Here is a 22,027-nt window from a genome sequence, read left to right as displayed (position 1 = left end):
CAAACCAGTATTTATTTAACCCCTGAAATAAAAAAACAATGCCAGCACCCCAAGAGCCTCCATTATATATCTTTGATGGCCTTCATTCTGCTATTTGGAAACCATTCTCTGGCCTTGTGACTCTATGAGAAATTTTTATTCTTTCTGAATTTTATACAACTGGAATCCTAAAGGGACCATTCTTTGGTGTCTGGCTTCTTTGGCTCAACATTGCTGATGAGATTTGTCCACGTTTTTACTCACAATTGACGTTCCATTTCATTGCTGTGTATTATAACAGTTGAAGAATATACCAAAAACTGTTTACTCATTCCAATATTTTCTTTTTTAATTTTTAAGGTGTACTTTTTGTATCGAGACCTACCCTCTTAATTTTATTTTTATTTTTTAAATTTTTTTTTCATATGTATTGGGGAGAGATCAGCTTTGTTTTTATTTTCAACCTGTATAATTAGCACCATTTTTTGAAAGGCTCTTAATTTTCTCTGTTTTTTGTTGTCATGTTTGTTACAAATCAAGTATACATTGTGTTCATGGATCTATTCCTAGATCTTATTATTTGTTTCATTGGTACATTTCTCTCTTCATGAACTAAAAACACACTGGATCAATTATACAGATTTATAATAATCTTGATACTTAAAATATATACTCTTCCACTTTCTTGTTCTTCAGGAGAACCTGGAACATTCCTGGTTTTTCTTTAAATTTTAAAATCAGTTTGCCATTGTCCCCCAATAGTTGAGATTTTCGTAAGGCTTACATTGGATCTATATATAAAGTTATCGGCTCCAATTAATGTCTTCACAAATTGTCTTCTAGTCCATGAAAATGTTAAATATTTTCACTTAAAATATCTTCTTCATGTTCTCTCAATAATATTCTATCATTTTCTGTGTAAAAGTCTTGCATATTTTTTGTCAGGTTAATTTCCTAGATGTTTTACATTTGTGATGCTATTAAAATTGTATCTTTATTCTGTGTGTGTGCATGTGTGTATATGTGCAAGCATTATGTTACTTGCAGACATACATACAAATATATAATTCTAATGTTGATTTTTCTGGTCAGTGCCCTTGTTTTACTGATTTTTTTTTGAGACTGAGTCTCACTGTGTTGCCCAGGCTGGAGTGCAATGGGTTCACTGCAACCTCCGCCTCCCAGGTTCAAGGGATTCTCTGTTTCAGCCTCCCAATTAGCTGGGACTACAGGCACCCGCCACCAGGCCTGGCTAAATTTTTTTTGTGTTTTTAGTAGAGATGGGGTTTCACTATATTGCCCAGGCTGGTCTTGAACTCCTGACCTCTTGATCCACCTGACTTGGCCTCCCAAAGTGCTGGGATTACAGCTGTCACCACACACAGCCTACTGACTCTTCTTAATTATCATACTTAATTGGTTAATTCTTTTGGAATTTCCATATACATAATCTTATTGTCATCAAATATTGTTAGTTTTATTTACCTTTGTCTAAATATTACATTTTATTCTGCTTGCCTTTAGTTAGACTTTCAGCACAATGTTGAACTAGTAGAAAGAAATATTTCAATAGTTTTTCATTAGGAATGCTAACTACTACAGGTTTATTATTAATACATTTATTGCATTAAGGAAGACCCACTTCACTCCCAATTTGCTCCCAGTTTGCTTTTACTGGGGATAGCCTTTGAAATTTACTTAGTAATTTTTATGCTTCTATTAAAACAATAATAAATGTTTCCCCTTTTTTTGTTAATGCGAGAAATTGCATTGATTTATTTAAAGGTTAAACCAACCCTGCATTGCTGTTTCTGATACAAGTTTGTGTTGCTTTATTTTTACTGATTTGGGCATTCAAAGTATAAATTAAGGCAAACCAGGTACTTGTTTCATTCAAGTAATAGAAAATATCTTTTGTTGGTCTACTTGATTTAACAGATTTTAAATGAGGTCTATAGGTGTTCCCTTATGGTGGTAATATTAGCAAAATGTTTTTGTATTTATACAAATACTTTTTTGCATTCATTTTCTTCTTCAAATTTCAGTTAAACTAGAGAAATAATGTCTGCATATATATGGCCACACATTTTCCATGCATGCTATTTAGAAGTTATTTTTATCCTCCTCTCCTTTGACAAAACTAATTTCAATAGTCTGTGTTTAAATAAACAGATTAATTCTATATAAAGATAATAGATTCTCATTTGGAATAGAGATTATAAATTGACTGTACTTTATGTTTCTCCTAATTTCTCTTATTTTGGCAATAATAAAATAATGGCCTTTAAATGCTACTATCTCCATATTTATAATTCTTTGTGTACTACTTATTTGACTTGATGTCAATAAAAATAACATTTTAAATACGTGTTTCAAAATAATGTTTTCATGTTTTAAGTGATTAATTCTGTTGATACATAAATTTAATATAGCCTCATTCTATTCTAGTGGACGCATAAATACACTGACAAAAGAAACTTCTAAGCCAAAAGGCAGATTTTGAATATTGTTCAGAGTAATGGTGGGAGCCAAAACACAGAGCCAATAGAATGCAGATAAAGTAACTTTTATTTGGAGTGTTATAGTTTTGAAACGTTTAGTTAAACGTAAAGGAAAATCCAGCTAATCATGACTTAAACAATAGCTTAATTTTCTCTTTTTTTAATAACAGGAAGTTCAGGGATCCAACAGGTTCCAGGTCCCCCACTCCTGGGCTCTGGGTCGTCAAGCATGTTCTTCTCTTGGCTTTTCCCTTCTTTCTCCATATGAGGGTTGAATCTTCAGACTCAGGATTGCAAGAAAACCATAACATTATTGTTGGAACACAGTTGAAATAGCGTAAGATTCACATAATAACAGTTATGAAAGAGAAAGTAAAATCTCTTTCTAGTTTCTCTGTTTAAGATCAAGGTAGACTTTTCCTAGAAAAATTACAATCATGTCCAGAGCAAACATTGGCAGCAGCTAAAGCATTATCATCATCAATTTTAATATTGTTTGTGCTGAAATTCTAAGCAAAGAAATAAATACCTTTAAAAAATTGGGGTTGAATTAGCACCTACAAAGTGAGCAATTAATGACTACATAGTAACTCTCAATGCCTATTTCCACCTCTCTTTAGATATTGATATGGTTTGAGTGTGTCACCACCCATATCTCATCTTGAATTCCCACTTCTTGTGGGAGGGACCCTGTGGGAGGTAATTGAATCATGGGGGCAGGTCTTTCCCATGCTGTTCTTATGATAGTGAACAAGTCTCATGAGATCTGATGGTTTTGTAAGGAGGAGTTTCCCTGTACAATCTCTCTTCTCTGTGCCTGCTGCCATCCATGCAAGACATGACTTGCTCCTCCTTGCCTTCCATGATTGTGAGACTTCCCCAGCCATGTGGAACTGTAAGTCCATTAAACCTGTTTCTTTTGTAAATTGCCCAGTCTTGGGTATGTCTATATCAGCAGCGTGAAAACAGAGTGATACAGATATACAACATCCACTCATACCTTTCATCCTATACAGAGATTAAAATACATGTTTACAATAAATGCACTCATCCCACACAAAATACCCATGTTTTCACCCTTTTACTGCTCCAGTTTCAAGTTCGGGATCTCATGGCTGTGTATAGTTTGCTCCATCAAATTCCAAATTATTGGTTATACTTTGCTTTCCTTAAGGGAAACGAGACACATTATCCATTCTCAACATACCCAGGATGCAATGGCAGGGAAAGAATAGGGTAACTAAGTAGAAACTAACATTCATTAAGTGGGAAATGTGCAACACACATGGTAGTTACTGGACGCTCACCTACATCAGCTCCTGTCCTAAACAAAGAGAGAAAAACTCCTGGCCACAGAGGAAATGGATCCGATTTTTCAGCCACTCATCTTGATTCTTCTCCTCTGACCAGGGACTAATTTAGGCAGGAGCATGTGACTCAGTGGTTGCCAAGGAAAGGTGAGGAGGAGCTCACCTCTGTACTGAGAAGCTTATGTCAATACTTTTCCTCAGTGATTCAAAACAGACTATGGGGAGAAATAGAAACATCTGACACTTTTTGGGGGTTGAAATGCTATGCCTACAACTGCTAAAGACATACATGAACAGATTTCTTTTTATATAAATTACATTTCACTTTCTATCATCACAATTAATATGCTAATTGTAGAACACTTTGAAAGTACGCACAGGCAAAAACAAGATTCATAACATAAATTAATCTGAGGATATATCTTCCCAAAAGTCAGGAGTTTTCAGATTAAAAGATGTTGAGGAATTGCATTCTGAAAAAAATTGAGAAAGGCTTTAAAGTCACCACAGGGAAAAGAAATAGTTACTAAGCTTTAGGAATCAGCATGAAATATTAGTAATAATTGAGATCTGGACTACAATGAAACAAACCAAATTTCTACACAATTATAGTGTAGAATTATATATTTAGTCCAAATATTACTTGAAAGTTGAGTACATATGTTATTTTTAAAAAGTTACTAAATATACCCATCCCTTGCATGTTTAATCAGAAATCTGTTAGACACTTAATTCTGCAATTTAGAATAAAACCAACATATGAATTTATCTATAATTTAATGAAAACAAAGGTTTTTTTTTTAAAGGGCATAGACCAGCACCTCTCGGGACAATTTATCAAGAATTGTATTCACTCACTTAGGATAGATTATTAAGCTATTCTGATCACTTAAAACATCTTCCTGTTTTACTTTGTTATCTTTAACTCATTGTACCCGTATGTTTAAAGTGGGGTAGGTATATCTACGAGTTATGGAATTTATAAATTTTTGAAAGTTACAGAAACATGTAATAAAATGCCGTGATCCTTGAAAACTGGCATCCCCATAGACTCCCTTCTAAGATAATTATTCCCCTGTGCTCTCTACCTTAAGTCTCTCTTGGGATGTGTCATGATCCATTTGTTTTATGTCAAGATGAGTCTAAATGAGAAAAATAATTTGATGAGTTTGACTTCTATTGATTTCATGTTTTATTCTATTGATAAATTTAGTAAGCTTCGTTGTGTGTCAATGTGTATGTCTTAGCTTTATCAAATGGAGTTTTCTACAACAAAGAACAGCCAAATCGGATTTCATGCTATCTATTTTTCTCTGATGTACTCTTAAGACTTATTTAAAAAAATGACCTGAGAGAGTTGCTAACAAATTCTTACCTCACAGAGTAATCAGGCAACTGGAAATTCTCTCTCCACCTAAGCATGGATAACAATAAATAAACTAACTGACTTCAGAAGCACAGTCAGACTTATGCTGAGTTATACTGAGGGTCATAATTGTAAGAAGAATTGATAAATTTCCTAAGTTCAGATATCCCTAGAACGTATAGCATAGAAAGGCTAATTAAATAACTACTACAAAGGACAAGAGTTGAATGAGTTTTGGTGTTTCTATTAAGGGGATCCCCTTAGGGAAGCACAGTTTTGTATATAAGTTGCATTACATAAATGGGAGTTTCACCATAATAAAACCAAAATGATGCAGAAGACATTTTCAAGATGTTTCACATTAGTTTATCCAAATAAAACAAAATTCAGTATAAATCAAAGATGTTTTTATTGTTTAAGCAAAGTACAGGCTCATTATAGTTTAACAATGATTTTAAAAACTATATTGCATCTTTTATTTGTTTTCTCCAAATTCTGCTTGTAGTGACTTTAATTTTGCATTTGGTATTCCAGAAGAGCAGATTTTCTGTTCATGCACTTCTATCCATGTATATGTAGTTACGAATCCTGAGTCGTATGCCTACAATAAAAGAATATGAGTCAAAGGTATATATTAAGAATACATAATAAAAAATTCTTATTGCAGAGGGTAACAAGAACAATGCATTTTACCTTTAAAGTAACGTAAGCTGGGCATGGTGGTGCACAACTGTAGTCTCAGCTATTAGGAAGGCAGAAGCGGTGAGCTATGATCACATCACTACACTCCAGCCTAGGTGAAAGAGTAAGAACATGTTTCTTTTCTTTTTTTTAAAGTAATACATAAGTTTCCTAAGTAAAGGTAAAACCCTTTCTTTCACAAACATGGATGGGATGGTACTTAGTAAATGCTAGACAAATAAGGTATTAAATTCCAACATATGATTATTTACTAGCTCTTTGTCTCTCCACATCTATCATCTATCAATTATCTATCATACATCTATATTTTCATTTATTTGATCCTTTTTCCTGTTTTACAGACCTAAATTATCAGAAAACAATACTTTTTTTAAAAAAAGTAATCTCTACTATTAGTATTTCTATTTAAGTTGGCCTTGGTTGCGCAAAACATATTCTGTGACTGTATAAGAAGTGTATTTTTGTACAGCACACTGACTCTACATGAGTTAACCCAACTGCATAAGTTCATTTTCACACTGCTATAAAGAATACCAGAGACTGGTTAATTTATAAAGAAAAGAGGTTTAATTGACTCACAGTTCCGCATGGCTTGGGAAGCCTCAGGAAATGTATAATCATGGCGGAATATGAAGGGGAAGCAAGGCACGCCTAACATACCAGCAGGACAGGAGACCTCAGGATAAACTTCCATGCTTAAACCATCAGAACTTGTGAGAACTCCCTCACTATCACGAGAACAGCATCGGGGAAATGGATTCCATGAGCCAATCACCTCCCACCAGGATCCTCCCTCAACATGTGCATGGGGTTTACAATTTGAGTTGAGATTTGAGTGGGGACACAGAGCCAAACCATATCACCAACATTCTTTCATTTCCTTACAAATTTACTCTCTGTTTATTCAATACAGAATTATATTGAAAAGACATAAAAAAAATCCTTGATATATGAGCTTTGTTCTTCCCTGGATGACTGTCACTTGAAAAATAATTCAGGAGAAATAATAACAAATAGATATAATAGATACAACAAATAGATATAATAACAAAAGATAAATACCTACTCACTAAGGTGAGTGTTATGACCACAGATTTCCATAAATGATGTGTTGGGCATTAGTCTGACCATCACCCAGAATTCTTGAGAGTCTTCTCTAACATGTACTATAAACTTCTATAGCTGTAATATGTTACAAATATTTTCCCATTTTTAAAGTGGTGACAATTTTCAGATTGTATATAAGGTTTCAAGTGGAATTGCCATGCTAGGTATCTAAATTTTATGAGGAATGTCTCATTGAACTTTGAACATTGTTTTGTGGGGCAAAAGGAGAAAACTGTGTGTGAATATAATAAACTATGTGTTCAGTGTGAGAAAGTATGACTAGTTATATTTTCTTATTTCTGAACTCAACTTGATAGTAACAGAATTACTATTAATAGCAAAACCTAGATATAAAGGCAGTTACCAGACTGGGATACAGGGGTGGTGGGGACAGAATATAGGTACCAGTAAGATATTTTTGATGTTGGAGAACTTGCCTGACTCAGGATTGAATTTGGCAAGGACAAAGTACATAAGCACTAACAATAAACTACTATTAAACTACTGGAAGGTTTCCTTGAAACTTCAAGAAAATAATGGCTCTCAGTGAATCTCCTAGAGATGCTGGTTTTGAAGGCATATAGCACCCACAAGATCCATTCTCAGGTTCTGCTAATAATCTTCATTTCTTCCCTAGACAGAAACAGAATTTCCCCAGTGAGGACATGCTGAGACTTGAACCTCGTAATTGGTTTAGAATCAATTAAGGGAGGTGAGGTCAGATCTTCAAGACAGCAAGTATATATTATCCTGTATGGCTTTTGCCTTAGGGCGGGGAATTACCGGGTTTGAGAGGAGGGGAGGCTGCTATTCTCCAGCAGGTGTAGATGAGACACTTGTGCTGATTCAAAGGGCTTAGGGGAACCTGAATGTTCAACATTCTCAAGCACAGCCACCCTGGAGTCTCCACCCCAGGTCTTAACGTCCTACTTCTTCCCTATCAGAGTCCGACTTTAATATAGAAACACCAGAGATGAGACATAAACCAGGGCACACTGTTCTATTTTCTATCCCAGTTTTCCACAGGCAAAAGCCTTAGCCATTGTGATGGGATGACATGCCAGGGGTCAGGGCACTGCTGTTCCAATAACCCCCGTTCATAGAATGCCTGCTGTTAACAGGCAGGAAGATGTCCACATCCAGCCTCCAGTCTGGGAATCTCCATCCTGGGAACACTTTGGGTACCAATTGCCTTTCCCAAGAAAAACAAAACAGAAAAACAATGACAAAAACCCTGGGATAAGAATGTAAGTATAGTTACTTCAGAGGTTCTTCCAGAATATACTAGTAGAGTATTGGGAACTGAGACCAGGACAGGAAGACAGCCATGCAACTCTTTGTTGTCAAGCACATCACAACTGCGCAAAACTAGTCCGTCACCCTGCTGGAAACTCTGGAGGCCTGCACTTCATAACTGCACTACGTGATGGGTGAGACAAAACCCCGGCAGTCATTGTTTGAAGGTTGCTGGCATTTCTCCCTGCTGTGAGGCTGAGCAAAGCGGGCTCCAGCAGCCAGAAGAAGCCCTTAGAAAATGTCTGCAGTTGCAGGTCATTGGAGATCGGGTCAATGGGCCTTGACATAGGCCCAGGAGGGTAATAATGCTGGACACAACACCAGAGTTCAGTGCATCTCATTTTGATTCCAAGGCTATACGAGCTTCTTGAAACTAGTGTTATAGTTTTTTCTCTTTTTGCAAAATTTTCTGGAACACCTTGCAGGCAAAGTGGATTATCACCTCCTTAGAGGTACAACGTGTCATAAACTTTAGATGTAATATCTTTTTAGATGCAATTTTTTTTTTTTTACCCAGAGACTAATTCATTTGTGTATTCATCCATTCAGTCAGCCTGCAATCACCCATTTAGGTATTTATTTTGGTGGAGTGAGAGGTAGTGAGCAGAATCAGCAATTCCATTTATTTATGGTTATGGACATATCAATAAACTCTTTTTTTCTTCAGAAATGTTTGCATTCTATAGTTTTTCTAAAAATAATTTTATCCATTTCATCCTGGTTTTCACATTGGTTTACATGCAGGTGCTCATATTCTCTACTGTTTTTATCTCTATTTTCTCTGCATTTCATTCTTTATGTTGTTGGTAGGACTTCTATTTTTTTATTGCTCCTGATCATCTGGATAGAAGTTTATCTGGCTAATATTTTTTTCCAAATAACTAGAATTTACTTTTAAAAAATATTGTTAGTCTGCTTAATCGATTTCTACTAACTTATGCATTTTTCCTTTCCCTTGAGTTTACTATGTTGTTCTATACCAAGTATTAGGCTGTTCTATTAAAAACTGAAAGTTTTCTTCTAAACATTACTTTATAACATGCCACAGATTTAGACATCTGTTGATCATAGATTTAGATATTTGTTATTACATATCATTAAACTATACATAGTAAATTTTCATAATTTCTTATTTGATCTAAGAACCATATATTAAATAACTGTATTCTTGTTGTAAGCATTGTTTAATTTTCAGACGTGACATTAAGCTGTACTTTGGATATCAGTTTTTAATATTATTATATCTCATAGGATATAATTTGTATGTTAACTTTTTGAGCTTATATTTTTTGCCAATAATATATTTATTTTAAATAAATGTTTTATAAGAGTTTAAAATGTGTTTATTTTTGTTGACTTTAAATTCATACTTGTCTAAAATAAGCTGACTTTTATTCATAAGTTCTTAATATCTGCTCATTTTAAAATGTTTTAATCAGTCAGTTTCTGAGAAGATTGTGTTAAAAATTTCCAATTACAATTATTATTTAACATAATGTTTTCTTTTTTTTTTTTTTTTTTTTTTTTTTGAGACGGAGTCTCACTCTGTCGCCCAGGCTGGAGTGCAGTGGCCGGATCTTGGCTCACTGCAAGCTCCGTCTCCCGGGTTAACGCCATTCTCCTGCCTCAGCCTCCCCAGTAGCTGGGACTACAGGCGCCCGCCACCTCGCCCGGCTAGTTTTTTTGTATTTTTTTAGTAGAGAAGGGGTTTCACCGGGTTAGCCAGGATGGTCTCGATCTCCTGACCTCGTGATCCGCCCGTCTCGGCCTCCCAAAGTGCTGGGATTACATGTTATCTTTCACTCTAAAAATAATTTGAGGCTAAACTTTATCTGTGTATGTGTTTGGGACAATTACATCAATTTGACTATTTTTTTCCCTAATAGTATACAACAAAATTTTTTTCTTATAATTGTCTTGCTTTGATGCTATTTGCCTAGTATATAATTGTCATCTCAGTATACTTATTTGACTTGAAAATCTTTTCCCAGTCATATATTTTCAATAAATCTATAAATTGTGTTAAATATATCCTTTACACACGTTCATGAATTTTATTTTAGTTGATATCTAATCAGAAATATTTTCTCTTCTCACTGAAACCTTTAACCCATATAGTTTTATGATTATTTCTATCATTTTTTCATGTTTTCTGCCACTATACTTTTATTTTTTTAATTTTATTTTGCTTTTGTGCTTCATTTATTATTATTATTATTATTATTATTATTATTACTGGCATATTCCGTTGGACAGGTTTTCTTTAGCCAACATCAACATGTAATATTCTGTTTTATTCTTATAGCAGTTACCTAACTTACTTACATACAGCTATACTAACACTCTTTTCCAATATCTAGTGATACTGAATATCTACCTTTTTTATCCAAGCAAGAAAAGAAATTTACAACACATCTCCCTATTTTCTTCCCATCTTACCCCTCATAATATATATCAGTTATTTAGACAATGAATTTTCATAAGACTTTACTCATCTTTACTTCGATATTGCAATATCCTCCTGAAGTCATCATTCTTCTTGCTATAATACATCATCTAAGTATTTTTAAAAATTGAGTATGTTAAAATATCTTTATTTTAAACCTTAAGCAATAGTTTACAGGCATATAAATAAATACTAGGTTAAAAAGTTTTTCTTTAACACTTTGACAGTACAGTTCCATTCACTCTGTGCCCAATGTCATTTTTCCAAGACTGCTGTCAATCTAATTCTTGCTCTTTCCTGAAATAATCTGTTTTTTTGCTATTACCATCTTCTTTCTCTCCATAATCTTTAAGAATTTTTCTGTCTTCAATTTTATTAAATAGTATTATCGTGATTCTAGTTGTGTATTTTTTGTTCAAAATAGTCTATTTAGTCCTCTATACCTGTTTTTGTTTTGAGGTCTTATGATATTGTATAATTATATTATGAAATATCATTAAGTTGAAATATTCCTTTTCCTTTTTTGTTCTTGCTTTACCCTTCTCACTCTGAGATGGCATTATTACAGAACTATCTCACAGAACGTCCCCACTTACAGCCCTTAGCCTTCTCCAGTTTCCTCCACCAACCACACGAATCTTCGGTATCCTACAGAGATTTCCCCGTTTTTTCGTATTGGTTATTGAGCTTGGCTTTGATGCATATGAACCTTTCTTGACTTAGGTTTCTATCAGCATTGCTATATTAAACTATAAAAGACATATGCGTGGTGATGCAGATACAGACATAAATATAAATATAGGAGTAGACATACATATCGAAGTAGGTATAGGTACCTGCATAGCTCTAGGTACACTTATAGATATGGGTATTGCCATCTCTAGGCTTGCATGGAACAGCTTCCATATGCTGCTGTTCACAATAACGGGCAGTACTGACAGTGTTAACAAAACACTGAAATATTTATTTATATATGCTGCCACTGTGCTCAGTGCTTTTGATGTCTTCCCATTTAAACTCTTAAATAGTCCTATGTGTTATTAGGACTGTCTTACAGAGGAGAGCACATAGGCTAAGAAAGTTTAAGTAATTATTATACACCTTGTAATTGATAGGCCTGGTATTCAAACAAAATGTTCTTGATTTCAATGCTCTTAACTTCTACACATCATGGTTTAACATTGTAAAAGTCATATTAAGGAACTGTCGCTTTTCTAGGAGGTCAAGTTATTATCATTCAGCTAGGATATTATATTCCCTTTCTACCCACCTGCTCTCCTTATACTGCATGTGTGTCTATAAATGTGTGTGATTCCAGTAAGTCTTTGCAATAACTCGATAATCTCTGCTCTCTCATTTTTACCTTCTGCATGCCATGGGATTTCTGATCCCTGTGCAGTTCCCTACAATGAACTTGCTTTATTTTTCCCTGATAGTTGCCTTTTTTATATATTTTTTTCTTTTTGTTTTGGGATGAACCCTCATACGGCTTATTACATTTGGCAGTGACCTCGAGGCACTCACGCTCTGGCTGGAAGTGAGTGACTGGTAACCTGCAGAAAGAATGAGGACTTTCCCTTGAACTCAGGTGAAACAATCTAAGTAGTTCCCCCTCCCCCCCACACACCCCCAGTAAGGTGGAAAGTCCTGGATTCTGTCAGTTATGCAGTTATCCAAAAAAAGTGGCATTACAGAAATCGCTGCACTTCTTTTGGCCTCGTTTTCTTCATTTAAAGAATGATAAGCTACAGTCAGATCAAGGATTGCAACAAAATACATACAGAGGCAGGGCAAGTAAGACCCAACAAATCACAGCCATATCCTGTGTCCTATTTAGTAAAAACTGGTGTCTTCAGAGTGTTGATAGAGATGCAAAACTTCATATTCGTGCAAACGAAACGGAAAGTAGTGTGGATATTTCCTTTTTTTGTTTTTTTTTCTGAGACGGAGTCTCACTCTGTTGCCCACGCTGCATGGTCTCGGCTCACTGCAACCTCTACCTCCCAGGTTTAAGCAATTTGCCTGCCACAGCCTTCCAAGTAGCTGGGACTACAGGCATGCACCACCACACCTAGCTAATTTTTGTATTTTTAGTAGAGGCAGGGTTTTACCATGTTAGCCAGGCTGGTCTTAAACTCCTGACCTCAGGTGATTCACCCACCTCGGCCTCCCAAAGTGCTGGGATTACAAACATGAGCCATTGTGCCTAGCCGGATATTTCCTACATAGTGTCAGGGAGTAGGTGAGGGTGTTGGAAATTCTGGTGAATTAGCGATTGCCTGTGGCTCACACCTGTAATCCCAGCACTTTGGGAAGCCGAGGCAGGTGGATCACCTGAGATCAGGAGTTCAAGACCAGCCTGACCAATATGGTGAAACCCCATTTTTACTAAAAATACAAAAAGTAGTCAGGTGTGGTGGTGCGTGCCAGCTACTTGGGAGGCTGAGGCAGGAGAATCACTGGAACCCGGGAGGTGGAGGTTGCAGTGAGCCGAGATCATGCTGCTGCACTCCAGCCTGGGTGACAGAGCAAGACTCTGTCTCGAAAAAAGAAAAAAGAAAAGAAATATATATATAATACCAAAAATTGACTGTACATATCAATTATAAAACTATTTTAGAGAATATTTTAAATAATAATTTACTAAAAAGTAAAAATATATTTTGCCTTAATTTTTGAAAATTATTGTAACTATAACTATTTGGCAAAAATTCTGCTGCTATATATATTACTACTTTCTGAAAATACATTATTTGTAAATTTATCTAATCTAAAACTGAGAACAAAGTTATTTTATGTTTCATTTTTTGTCTTGCAAATGTAAAGGGAAACATGGTAGGACATTTCCTTATACCATATTAATTATAACAGAGAATGGACACTCAAAGGAAGAATAGGTAAATCAGGTAGTTAGTATTTTAAAAAAAGGAAGATTTTCATTTAACATTTCCCTTTATACACAAAAGCTTGGTACTCTCCTCAAAATGTATTTAAGTCAGATAAATCCTGGATGTTAAGTCCTACCTTAACATCCAGGGTTACTTTCACCAAGCAAATCATGGCTTTTGTTAGTTTCCAAATCCGCATAATAATAAATCATAACAAGATTAAAGTATGTGCTAAACAGTCAAAGGTATTAAGTTTATGTGATGCTATTAACTTACATAATTATGAAAAAAGGCTGGGCGCTGTGGTTCACATCTGTAATCTCAGCACTTTGGGAGGCTAAGGGGGGCTGATCACCTGATGGTAGAAGTTTGAGACCAGCATGGCCAACATGGCAAAACCCTGTTTCTACTAAAAACATTAAAAAAATTAGGCAGGCGTGGAGGCACACACCTGTAATCCCAGGTACTCTGGAGGCTGAGGCAGGCTTGAACCCAGGGGGCAGAGGTTGCAGTGAGCTGAGATCGTGCCACCTCATTCCAGCCTGAGCAACAGGGCGAGACTTCAAAACACACACACAGAGTATGTCTAACTCATAAGAAACTTTCACATATCTGATTTAGCACACTGAAATAACATTTTGTTTGTACTTATTAATGGTTATTTTGACATGGAATATGCAGATTTACCCTTTAGTTTAGCTTTATATTTTCCAAATATGCCGTCCTCTAGGAATGGAAACTTGTTTTTTTCCCTGAAATAGCAGTGAGTGGACTTTGTAGTACAATACTTATAGAAAGAAGGTGGCTTCTGTACGGAGCCTTTACACTTTCAATCTTGGGGTATATCTTCATAAATGTTCCTGAAGTTTATATTGATTTATAGAGGATGATCTTATAATTAGTCAAGTGATTATAAAAATAATTGATTTTATATACACTGCAAAGTAAATATCACTGTGAAGTAAATATCATACACTGCGAAGTAAATATCAATCAAAATGAAAATAATTTTTTTCTGAAATTTTGATACGGATTGATGGATCATGTATCTGAAAGTGCTATTAAATAACTGGTTAAGGAAGTGCTATGAAAGTTCTTTCCCACAAGAGGCTAATATTCTTTTGCTGTCTAAGAATACAATACATCTGTACTTCTAACAAAACCATATTTTATTTGTCCCTAGTGGTGATCATAAAATGTCCTGCTTGGTTTAAATGTAAGATTTCAGAGATTTTGACATGCCTTCTATTTCATGGAGACTTTCTTTTTTCTTTTTTTTTTGAGACGGAGTCTTGCTCTGTCGCCCAGGCTGGAGTGCAGTGGCGCGATCTTGGCTCACTGTAAGCTCTGCCTCCTGGGTTCACGCCATTCTCCTGCCTCAGCCTCCGGAGTAGCTGGGACTACAGGCGCCCGCCACCTCGCCCGGCTAATTTTTCGTATTTTTTTAGTAGAGACGAGGTTTCGCCCTGTTAGCCAGGATGGTCTGGATCTCCTGACTTTGTGATCCACCCATCTCGGCCTCCCAAAGTGCTGGGATTACAGGTGTGAGCCACCGCACCCGGCCGGAGACTTTCTACTGTGTTAGGATACACCTATAGATTGCTGAAGAGAGCTTCTTCAATATTGCTTAAAATCAGCTTCATGTTAGAGTATTTCAGATAATTTTCAAAAAACATTCCTATAATTACCAGCAAATTACTCGTTTTTGAGAAACTATATTATGACATATATTTTTAAATACAAAAATCTTTACACTTCATAATCATGTAAATAGTTATGTAAAAATAAAAAAATATTACTGTAATATGGATGTGTCAGTAGCACTACTATATTTGAGTTATTTTTTGTAGCATCACCTCTTTCACTGATAGACAACTTTTAAGATATACTAGTACTGGAGCTTAATTAACAAAGGAGCCCTGGTAGACCTGTAGTTTTATTTTTTTCTATAGAGAAGTACACATATGTAGACAAATACTACGTGCATTTGAATTGGAATGGCATGTATCCTACACCAATTCTTTTTAGGATTTTGGAAGTCCTTCTAATCTTTCATTGTTAGGAAGGTGCCAGCTAAAAAATAAAACCAGCTTACTAATGACACCTTCTTTGGGTTCAAGTGGCTTTAATTCTGCACCATCTTCTATAGTAGTCACTATTTCAATGCTAACCTTGGGGAACTGCGACAAAGCACCATCTTCCAGGATGGCGCACTCAACTCACAAAAGCTATCAGTTTATATGCTCTCCCTTTCAAAACAACGACGTCTTGTAATTTGACCATATGTGTGCACAACCTTTTCTTGGAGAAACTGAACTTTTCCCATATGTTGGTTTTTCTCAGAAAGAAAAATCTTATGGGTCCCTATTAGGGAGGTAGCATTATTCAGCAAGTGTGGATTCTGGAACTTAAAAATGAGAAGGCAGCTTGCCAAGTAAACAGGATGTCGTGGATGGCGAAGAGTGTGTATATGTGTGTATGAAGAGAAATGAATGGAATCATCAATAACAATGTTGCACCTGCAGCCTGGGAGCAGTAGGATGGTGCAGCAAGGGCCCCAGCATCTGTTTTGGCCCAGTCTCTTGGTTGATTATCAGAGCACCTGAGCCAGCCAGGCCGCTTGCCTGTCCTAGGTCCAGAATGTGCGCACTCACTCCCTCAGCACCGAGGTTTCAGCAAAATTTAATGCCTCAGCCCCACGCATTGCCCAAGAAAGCACTGGACATTAAAAAGATCAGCGAGAAGCCAGAGGATCCCTTTTGGCCAGGAGATTGAGAACAGCCTGGGTAACATGGCTAGACCCCCTCTCTAAAAAATATATAAAATAAAAGAATTAGCTAGGCATGATGGCCTGTGCATGTAGTCCCAGTTACTTCAGAGGCTGAGGTAGGAAGCTCAGTTGAGCCCAGGAAGTTGAGGCTGCAGCAAGCTGTGACCCAGCCACTGCGCTCCACCCTTTAATTCTAAGGAAAAAAAAGAAAGAAATAAAATAGAGGCCACTTCAATTACAGGCATGGACAAAAGGTTAGGACACTTTCACCTTCCCTATGATTTCCTTACTAATTTCCTGTCTCCTGATAAAAGGACTACCTGTCTAGCAAGGTAGCCACTTCCTTGGCAGGTTACAAAATCTGTGTCCTGGGAAACTGATCTGGGCAGAGGACAGAAGAGGGTAGGTGAATGAGAGCATTTATCGTAAAACCAAGTTTTTTTTTTTTTTTTTTGTCTGCCTTCCAACTGTGATTGAGAAATGCAGTAACTCTCTATAAATAATTTTAAATGTTGCCACTTTGTAGAACTGCGTCATTTTCACGAATAACGCATATTTTGGATGTAAAGAAAGCGCCATCCAACCATAAGGAAGATTCCAATATTCAACTGTCAACTCTTGTGACTGGTCCTTTGGCAAGACCCCCACCCTCTCCTCTATAGAGGTGCATTTTCCAGGCATTCTGTCATCTGCATATCCCTCTGTGAGGCGGCCTCACTGATCTTTGAACGCTTTTGCTTCCTTAGGCTAGAGAACTTCTTCCTCAAGTCCAGGACCAGCGTTGCCCACCACCTCACCCCGCGCTGGCACGAGCACTTCACGTGGGTCACAGGACTCCCGCGGGACCGTCTGCGTGTTTTCCCTAGATCCTTTTACAAGTAGGTGCGTGAGCGGATACTCACCAATCTCCCTTTATCCGCTCACCTCTCGCCCTTTGCTCAAGCTTGCAGCTCCTCTCACAGGCCTCCAACTCTGCTGGATTTGGCGTATTCAGAGCGCGCAGCCTCTATGTCCTCTTCCCTCTCTCCCCCATTTCTTCTGTCCCCCCACCTTCTTTCTTTTCTCGTCTCCCCACTCTTCTGTCCCCTCCTTTTCTCTCCTGTCTCTCTTTTCTCTCCCTGCTCTTCTCCCTTTCCTCTCTCTCCTTTCTTTCTCTCTCCCTTCTCTGTCTGTCCTCTCTTCCCCTTTCTCTATCTCTTACCCGGTCCATGTCTTCCCCCTTCTCTCACCTCTCTCTCTTTACGTCTCCATCTCGCTCCACTCCCGGGTTGACCCATGACCCACCTTTCATTAAACGGATGCACAACACACGCGCGCGCGTCTATGCGCGCGCACACACAAACACACCAACCCCTCTGCTCGGTCACTTTACCCCACCCTGGAAATCGAGGAACCAGCAGCTTGGTGTGGTGGTAGGAGGCCTGGGGGCGCGTATGAGTCTCTGAATCCTTTCCAGACTTGGGGGTCACCTCATCGTCCCTCATCCCAACTTACTGGCAGGAGACCTCCACCCGCTCACAGCCGCTGCGCTAGGCGTGGGCAGGACCGACCGCGACGAGCACCGCACGCCCAGCGCGCACGTGGGCGCTCCAGCAGCAGGTGCCGGGAAGCCGAGGCCGGGCCAGAGCAGGGAGGCAGCGCCCCAGCCTCGAGCGCTCGCCGGACTCTTCTCGTGGCCCTTTCTCCTTTCCTCGGCCTTTCGGGGCCACCCTAGTCTTCACAGCTCAGCGTCTGCTGCTGACCCCCCGCCCCCCGGCGACCCCGCCATTGCCATTAGCTCTTCCTACCACGGCTTCTTCGCCGCCACAGTCCCCAGCCCGAGCCCCAGCCGCGGCGCGGGTGTGCGTGACCGGACGGGATGGCCTCCGTGTCGCGGGGTCCGGCGAGCTAGGTCTGCGTGGGCCGCGTCCGCAGAGGCCGAGGAGGGAGGGCGGGACGGAGCCGGGAAAGGGAGGAGGTGCCGTTGCGGCGCCCAGGGAGGGACTCCCCGCACGCCCGCACGCTCCAGCCCTTCCCGGCGCTGCCTCGCGGTTGCAGTTATTTCGTATTCATTGCTTCGCATTGTACAAGCCCGGGCTCTTCCGGTGCTGTTTCCTCGCAACTCTTGTCTCTCAGACTTTAACGCGCCGCGCACGCCTGCAGAGGAAAGTGGAGCGAGGGAACGGGGGTCCGAGTGTGCCTTGGGGTGGTTTTAAACACCTCGAGGTGGGGAGGGGGTTAATTGCAAGAAGCCTGCGTCTTTGCAGGAGCAATTTGGTGGGGGGCACTCGGCATCAGGCCAGGTGCTCAGCCGCGAAACTTTTACCGCCGCCTTTCCCTGGGCCGCGCCCCTGCCGTGTCTCCCAAGCTGAGCGCGGAGTCCGCCGCGAAACCTGCGTCCGGGGGAGAGGAGACCGGGCGCCCATTTCCTTTACGCGGATGGAAAACAAGGGGTGGGAGGTACAGAGCCCGCAAGGTCTAAGCTTTAAAAAGTGAAACACCAAACCCCACAAGGGATTTTCACACGAAGGCCCCTCCAGCTTCCACGCCTTCCGTCCGGCACGAGGATCCGGCTCGGGATTTGCGGCTGCATCCTCTCTCTGCGCCCTGGCGGGCCAAGCCGCGGATCCCAGCCGGTCCTCACCCCCTCCCCGCCCCTCCCCCAGATCCGCGCGCTTCAGTTGTCCTTGCTGCTGCCGCCGCCGCCGCGGCCCCATTCCGCCGCGCACCAGCCCCGGGGCGCCGGCTGGGGGCAGCGTCGCTATCCCACCCAGGCTCCGGGCTTCCAGGAGGGTCGCGGAGCCCCAAGCCATGACTAAGGCGCCCATTTGGTAACTCTGCCCTCTTCCGGCTCCTTCCTCCTCCCTCCCTTCCCCGCCCCCCCTCCCCGCCACCCCGCTCCCCTGCACCGCCCTCCAGCCCGCCTCCCAGACGCCCACCCGCCTGCTCCTCTTTCCGCAAGATCGCAGAGGTGGCGCGCAGCCCGGCGAGCCGATGACGGACCCCTTCCTCCTGCCTTCAATGCCTCAGCGGAAGATCCCCAAGGGCTGGAGCAAGGAGCGCTGCCGCTGGACATCCTCCCGGGGAGGCTGCTCCGACCTGCTGCGCGGCGCGTCTGAGACTGGGGACTGAGCCATCCCTGCCGCCGCCGCCGCCCGCTCCGTCGCTGCCGTCGGTCTGGACTGGCCCCCACCTCGCTGCGCCCGCTCCCCGGCCCCGGCTCGGGGGCGTCCCGGGGCTCGCCCCGCGCTCGCCGCCAGCCTCGCGCCGCGTCCTCCCGACCCTGCGGCGGCGACGATGCCCGGGAGGAGGGTCCTGACGGCGGCGGCGCGGATGGTGGCGGCCGGCGCCCGGGTGTGATGCGAGCGTCACGGTGGGGATGCTGCTGGCTGCGCGGCGCTGAGGGCCAGCGAGAGCGAGAGCCCGCCCGGGGCGGAGGACGGACTCATCCGGATCTGGCTGCAGCTTGGGCTCGGAGCTCCCCCTTCCCTTTGGTCTCCCTCTCGGCCCCCCTTTATTTCGTTCTTGCTTTGCGTCTTTGGCACCTCTCGACCCTGTCCTCCCCCCGCCACTGGAAGTCTTCCCGTCTCTAAATGGAATTAGTGGAGCCCGGAGCCTCTGGTGTAACGCACAGACATGATCCATGGGCGCAGCGTGCTTCACAGTGAGTACCCTGCCCGCCGCGCCCGTGCGCTCCCGGAGCCAGCCCTCCCGCCCCTTTCCAGCGGCCGAAGGCGCAGGAAAAGCCTCTGCGCCGCGCTCCGGCGGACCCTGCAGTCCCGCGCGGGTTGGGGCCGACGTAAACTTTCTGTATTGCAGCATCGTGGAACCCGGCGTGGGGGCGGCGCGCGGTCAGCCGTCGCCCGATCCCACAACCTGCCGGGGAGAACGGGCTTTCCGTGCGCAGGAATCCCCCGGGGGTGGAGAATAGCGTGCAGTCCAGGGATGGACACGTGCGGCAGAGATTGGCCCCAGCGAGGGCGCAGGTGGAAAGCGGGAGAGAGCGGATGATACCTAGTGGGGTGAGAGGAGTCTTCCTCTTCCAGGGGCTCTCGGAGCTCGGAGGGCCCCTGTTCGCAGTCCAGGAGGTAGCAGAAGGCACACCTGAAGCCGGCGCTGGAGGGAAGGGCGAGGGTCAGCCTCCACCCCTTCCCGCCCGGAGACCGCTGTTGTCGCTTTATGGGTGTGTGGTAACGTGGGCAGTGTAGAGGTGGGAAGGAATGAGAGGAAAATAGTATCACGAGTCATCGAGTAAAAGGCAGTATAAGAAAATGTGTGGTGGAAATTTATCATTACTAAGCAAAGATGAGAGTGTTGATCGCGAGCCACGCAGTTAAGAGAGGGTTTTGCTGATGAGTTAAACACAGTACATGGTCTATAATGTGATTTCACCGAAACAGGAAGAGCGGAGTAAACAAATACACATCCTGATGCCGAAGGATGTTTACCTGTGTGTTCTGGGTGTGAGCAGACGCAAGACAAATTAAATTGTTTTTGTTTTCCCTGTGGAAACACACAGTAACAATAGCAGCCAGTGCCTTAATTTAAAATGCAAATGAACTGACTATAGCATAAAGTAACACACAGTTTATAATATTTTAAATATTAATATCAAGACGTTGATACCTTTCTTATAATAATGTTTAAGTATAAATGTATAAACCTGTGAGGAGCTTTAATTCAGGAAATATTTGTGAATTGTGCTCTCCCCCCAATTCATTTTAAGTGAAAATATGAAAACATATACCTTTTATGTCATTGGACAACAAAATGAATAAGAAAAATAAAATAGAAAAATCAAATTATGAAGACTAGCTTACTCACTATTTTGCTAGTGTTTCATCTTGTAAAAATGTTGATTAGATCAAGAATATGCAAGTAAAACAAATTTAGATTATAATGGCATTGCAGATTTACTGTTAAGTTACAGATCAGAGTCTCTTTGACACTGGAAACCTGACTCAATATAATGCTTTTGGAAATCACCTTTCTCAAATTAATAATCAATTTCTATAGATTGATTTGGTATTAAATCAAGTTAAAGTTAGAAGAGATTAATTTCACAGCTTAGAAAGTGCTGAGGGATGGGGTTACTTGGAGGTTCAGAACATTTTTGTAGGGCAACATTCTAGTAATGCTGCTTAATGCCCACAATCCACATTAATCTGTTTCTTGCTTGTTCCCCTCCCCCACAGCCTGTAGGATTTGTCTAAGTATTTATTTTCTAACATACAGCCACACTGCAGTGTGTCAGGAACAGTCATGGAGCTGTTCTCATCGTTTGCCTCTCCTTTTCCTCCTTTTTACCTTCTGGCCCCTCTCTTCATTCAGAGATGCTAGCAGAGCCATTCCCTAAGGGCAGTTTAGATACAGTGTGACTCCTGAAGTCCCACTGTACTGTGTGTGACATGAATAAATTGTCATGTTGCCTTTAGAGTGAACGATGTATTTGCCTTAGGAGTTTGGGTCTCATCCATTCTTAACTTGCACTACTTCCTTAAGGGAGTCCCAAGGTTTCCTGATTTGTACATTTCAAATTGGTTTTTGCAAGTTCTGAATCAACTTCTAACAGTTAACAATGATACAGTTCATCAGCTTTGATATTTTATCTTGAAATTATGTTATGTTTTTATGGGATTGGATCATTTCAATGTATTTTAACTCTAATTTTTCTTTTCTGTTT

General features: G+C 40.7%; 2 protein-coding genes across 6 annotated transcripts in view; one reads left to right on the top strand and one right to left on the bottom strand.

Moving 5' to 3' along the window:
• Nucleotides 1-5,546: 5,546 nt before the first annotated feature.
• Nucleotides 5,547-19,061, bottom strand: LOC117098767. Its single transcript, XM_033237653.1, has 4 exons — nucleotides 18,671-19,061; nucleotides 18,153-18,501; nucleotides 6,438-6,586; nucleotides 5,547-5,757 (listed from the first exon to the last, which is right to left on the bottom strand). Exons 1-4 carry the CDS (start codon nucleotides 19,059-19,061, stop codon nucleotides 5,708-5,710), a joined length of 939 nt encoding a protein of 312 aa, XP_033093544.1. The 3' UTR covers nucleotides 5,547-5,707.
• NETO1 (neuropilin and tolloid like 1) overlaps nucleotides 16,650-22,027 on the top strand; it is a 124,609-nt gene continuing 119,231 nt past the window's right edge. For 2 of the 5 annotated variants that reach the window (XM_033175593.1, XM_033175612.1), the window contains exon 1: nucleotides 19,306-20,008. In XM_033175593.1, the coding sequence (XP_033031484.1) occupies nucleotides 19,981-20,008 (28 nt within the window). In that variant the 5' untranslated portion in view covers nucleotides 19,306-19,980. Of the gene's footprint in view, nucleotides 17,248-19,305; nucleotides 20,009-20,072; nucleotides 20,528-21,581; nucleotides 21,703-22,027 lie in introns of those variants that run through there. The other 3 variants (XM_033175602.1, XM_033175634.1, XM_033175623.1) reach the window with 3 other exon arrangements.

The sequence above is a fragment of the Trachypithecus francoisi genome, unplaced genomic scaffold (assembly GCF_009764315.1).
Source record: "Trachypithecus francoisi isolate TF-2019V2 unplaced genomic scaffold, Tfra_2.0 Contig01474, whole genome shotgun sequence".
Lineage (NCBI taxonomy): Eukaryota > Metazoa > Chordata > Mammalia > Primates > Cercopithecidae > Trachypithecus > Trachypithecus francoisi.
The sequence above is the reverse complement of the archived record's forward strand: the minus strand, read 5'-3'. Positions and strand labels throughout refer to the sequence as shown.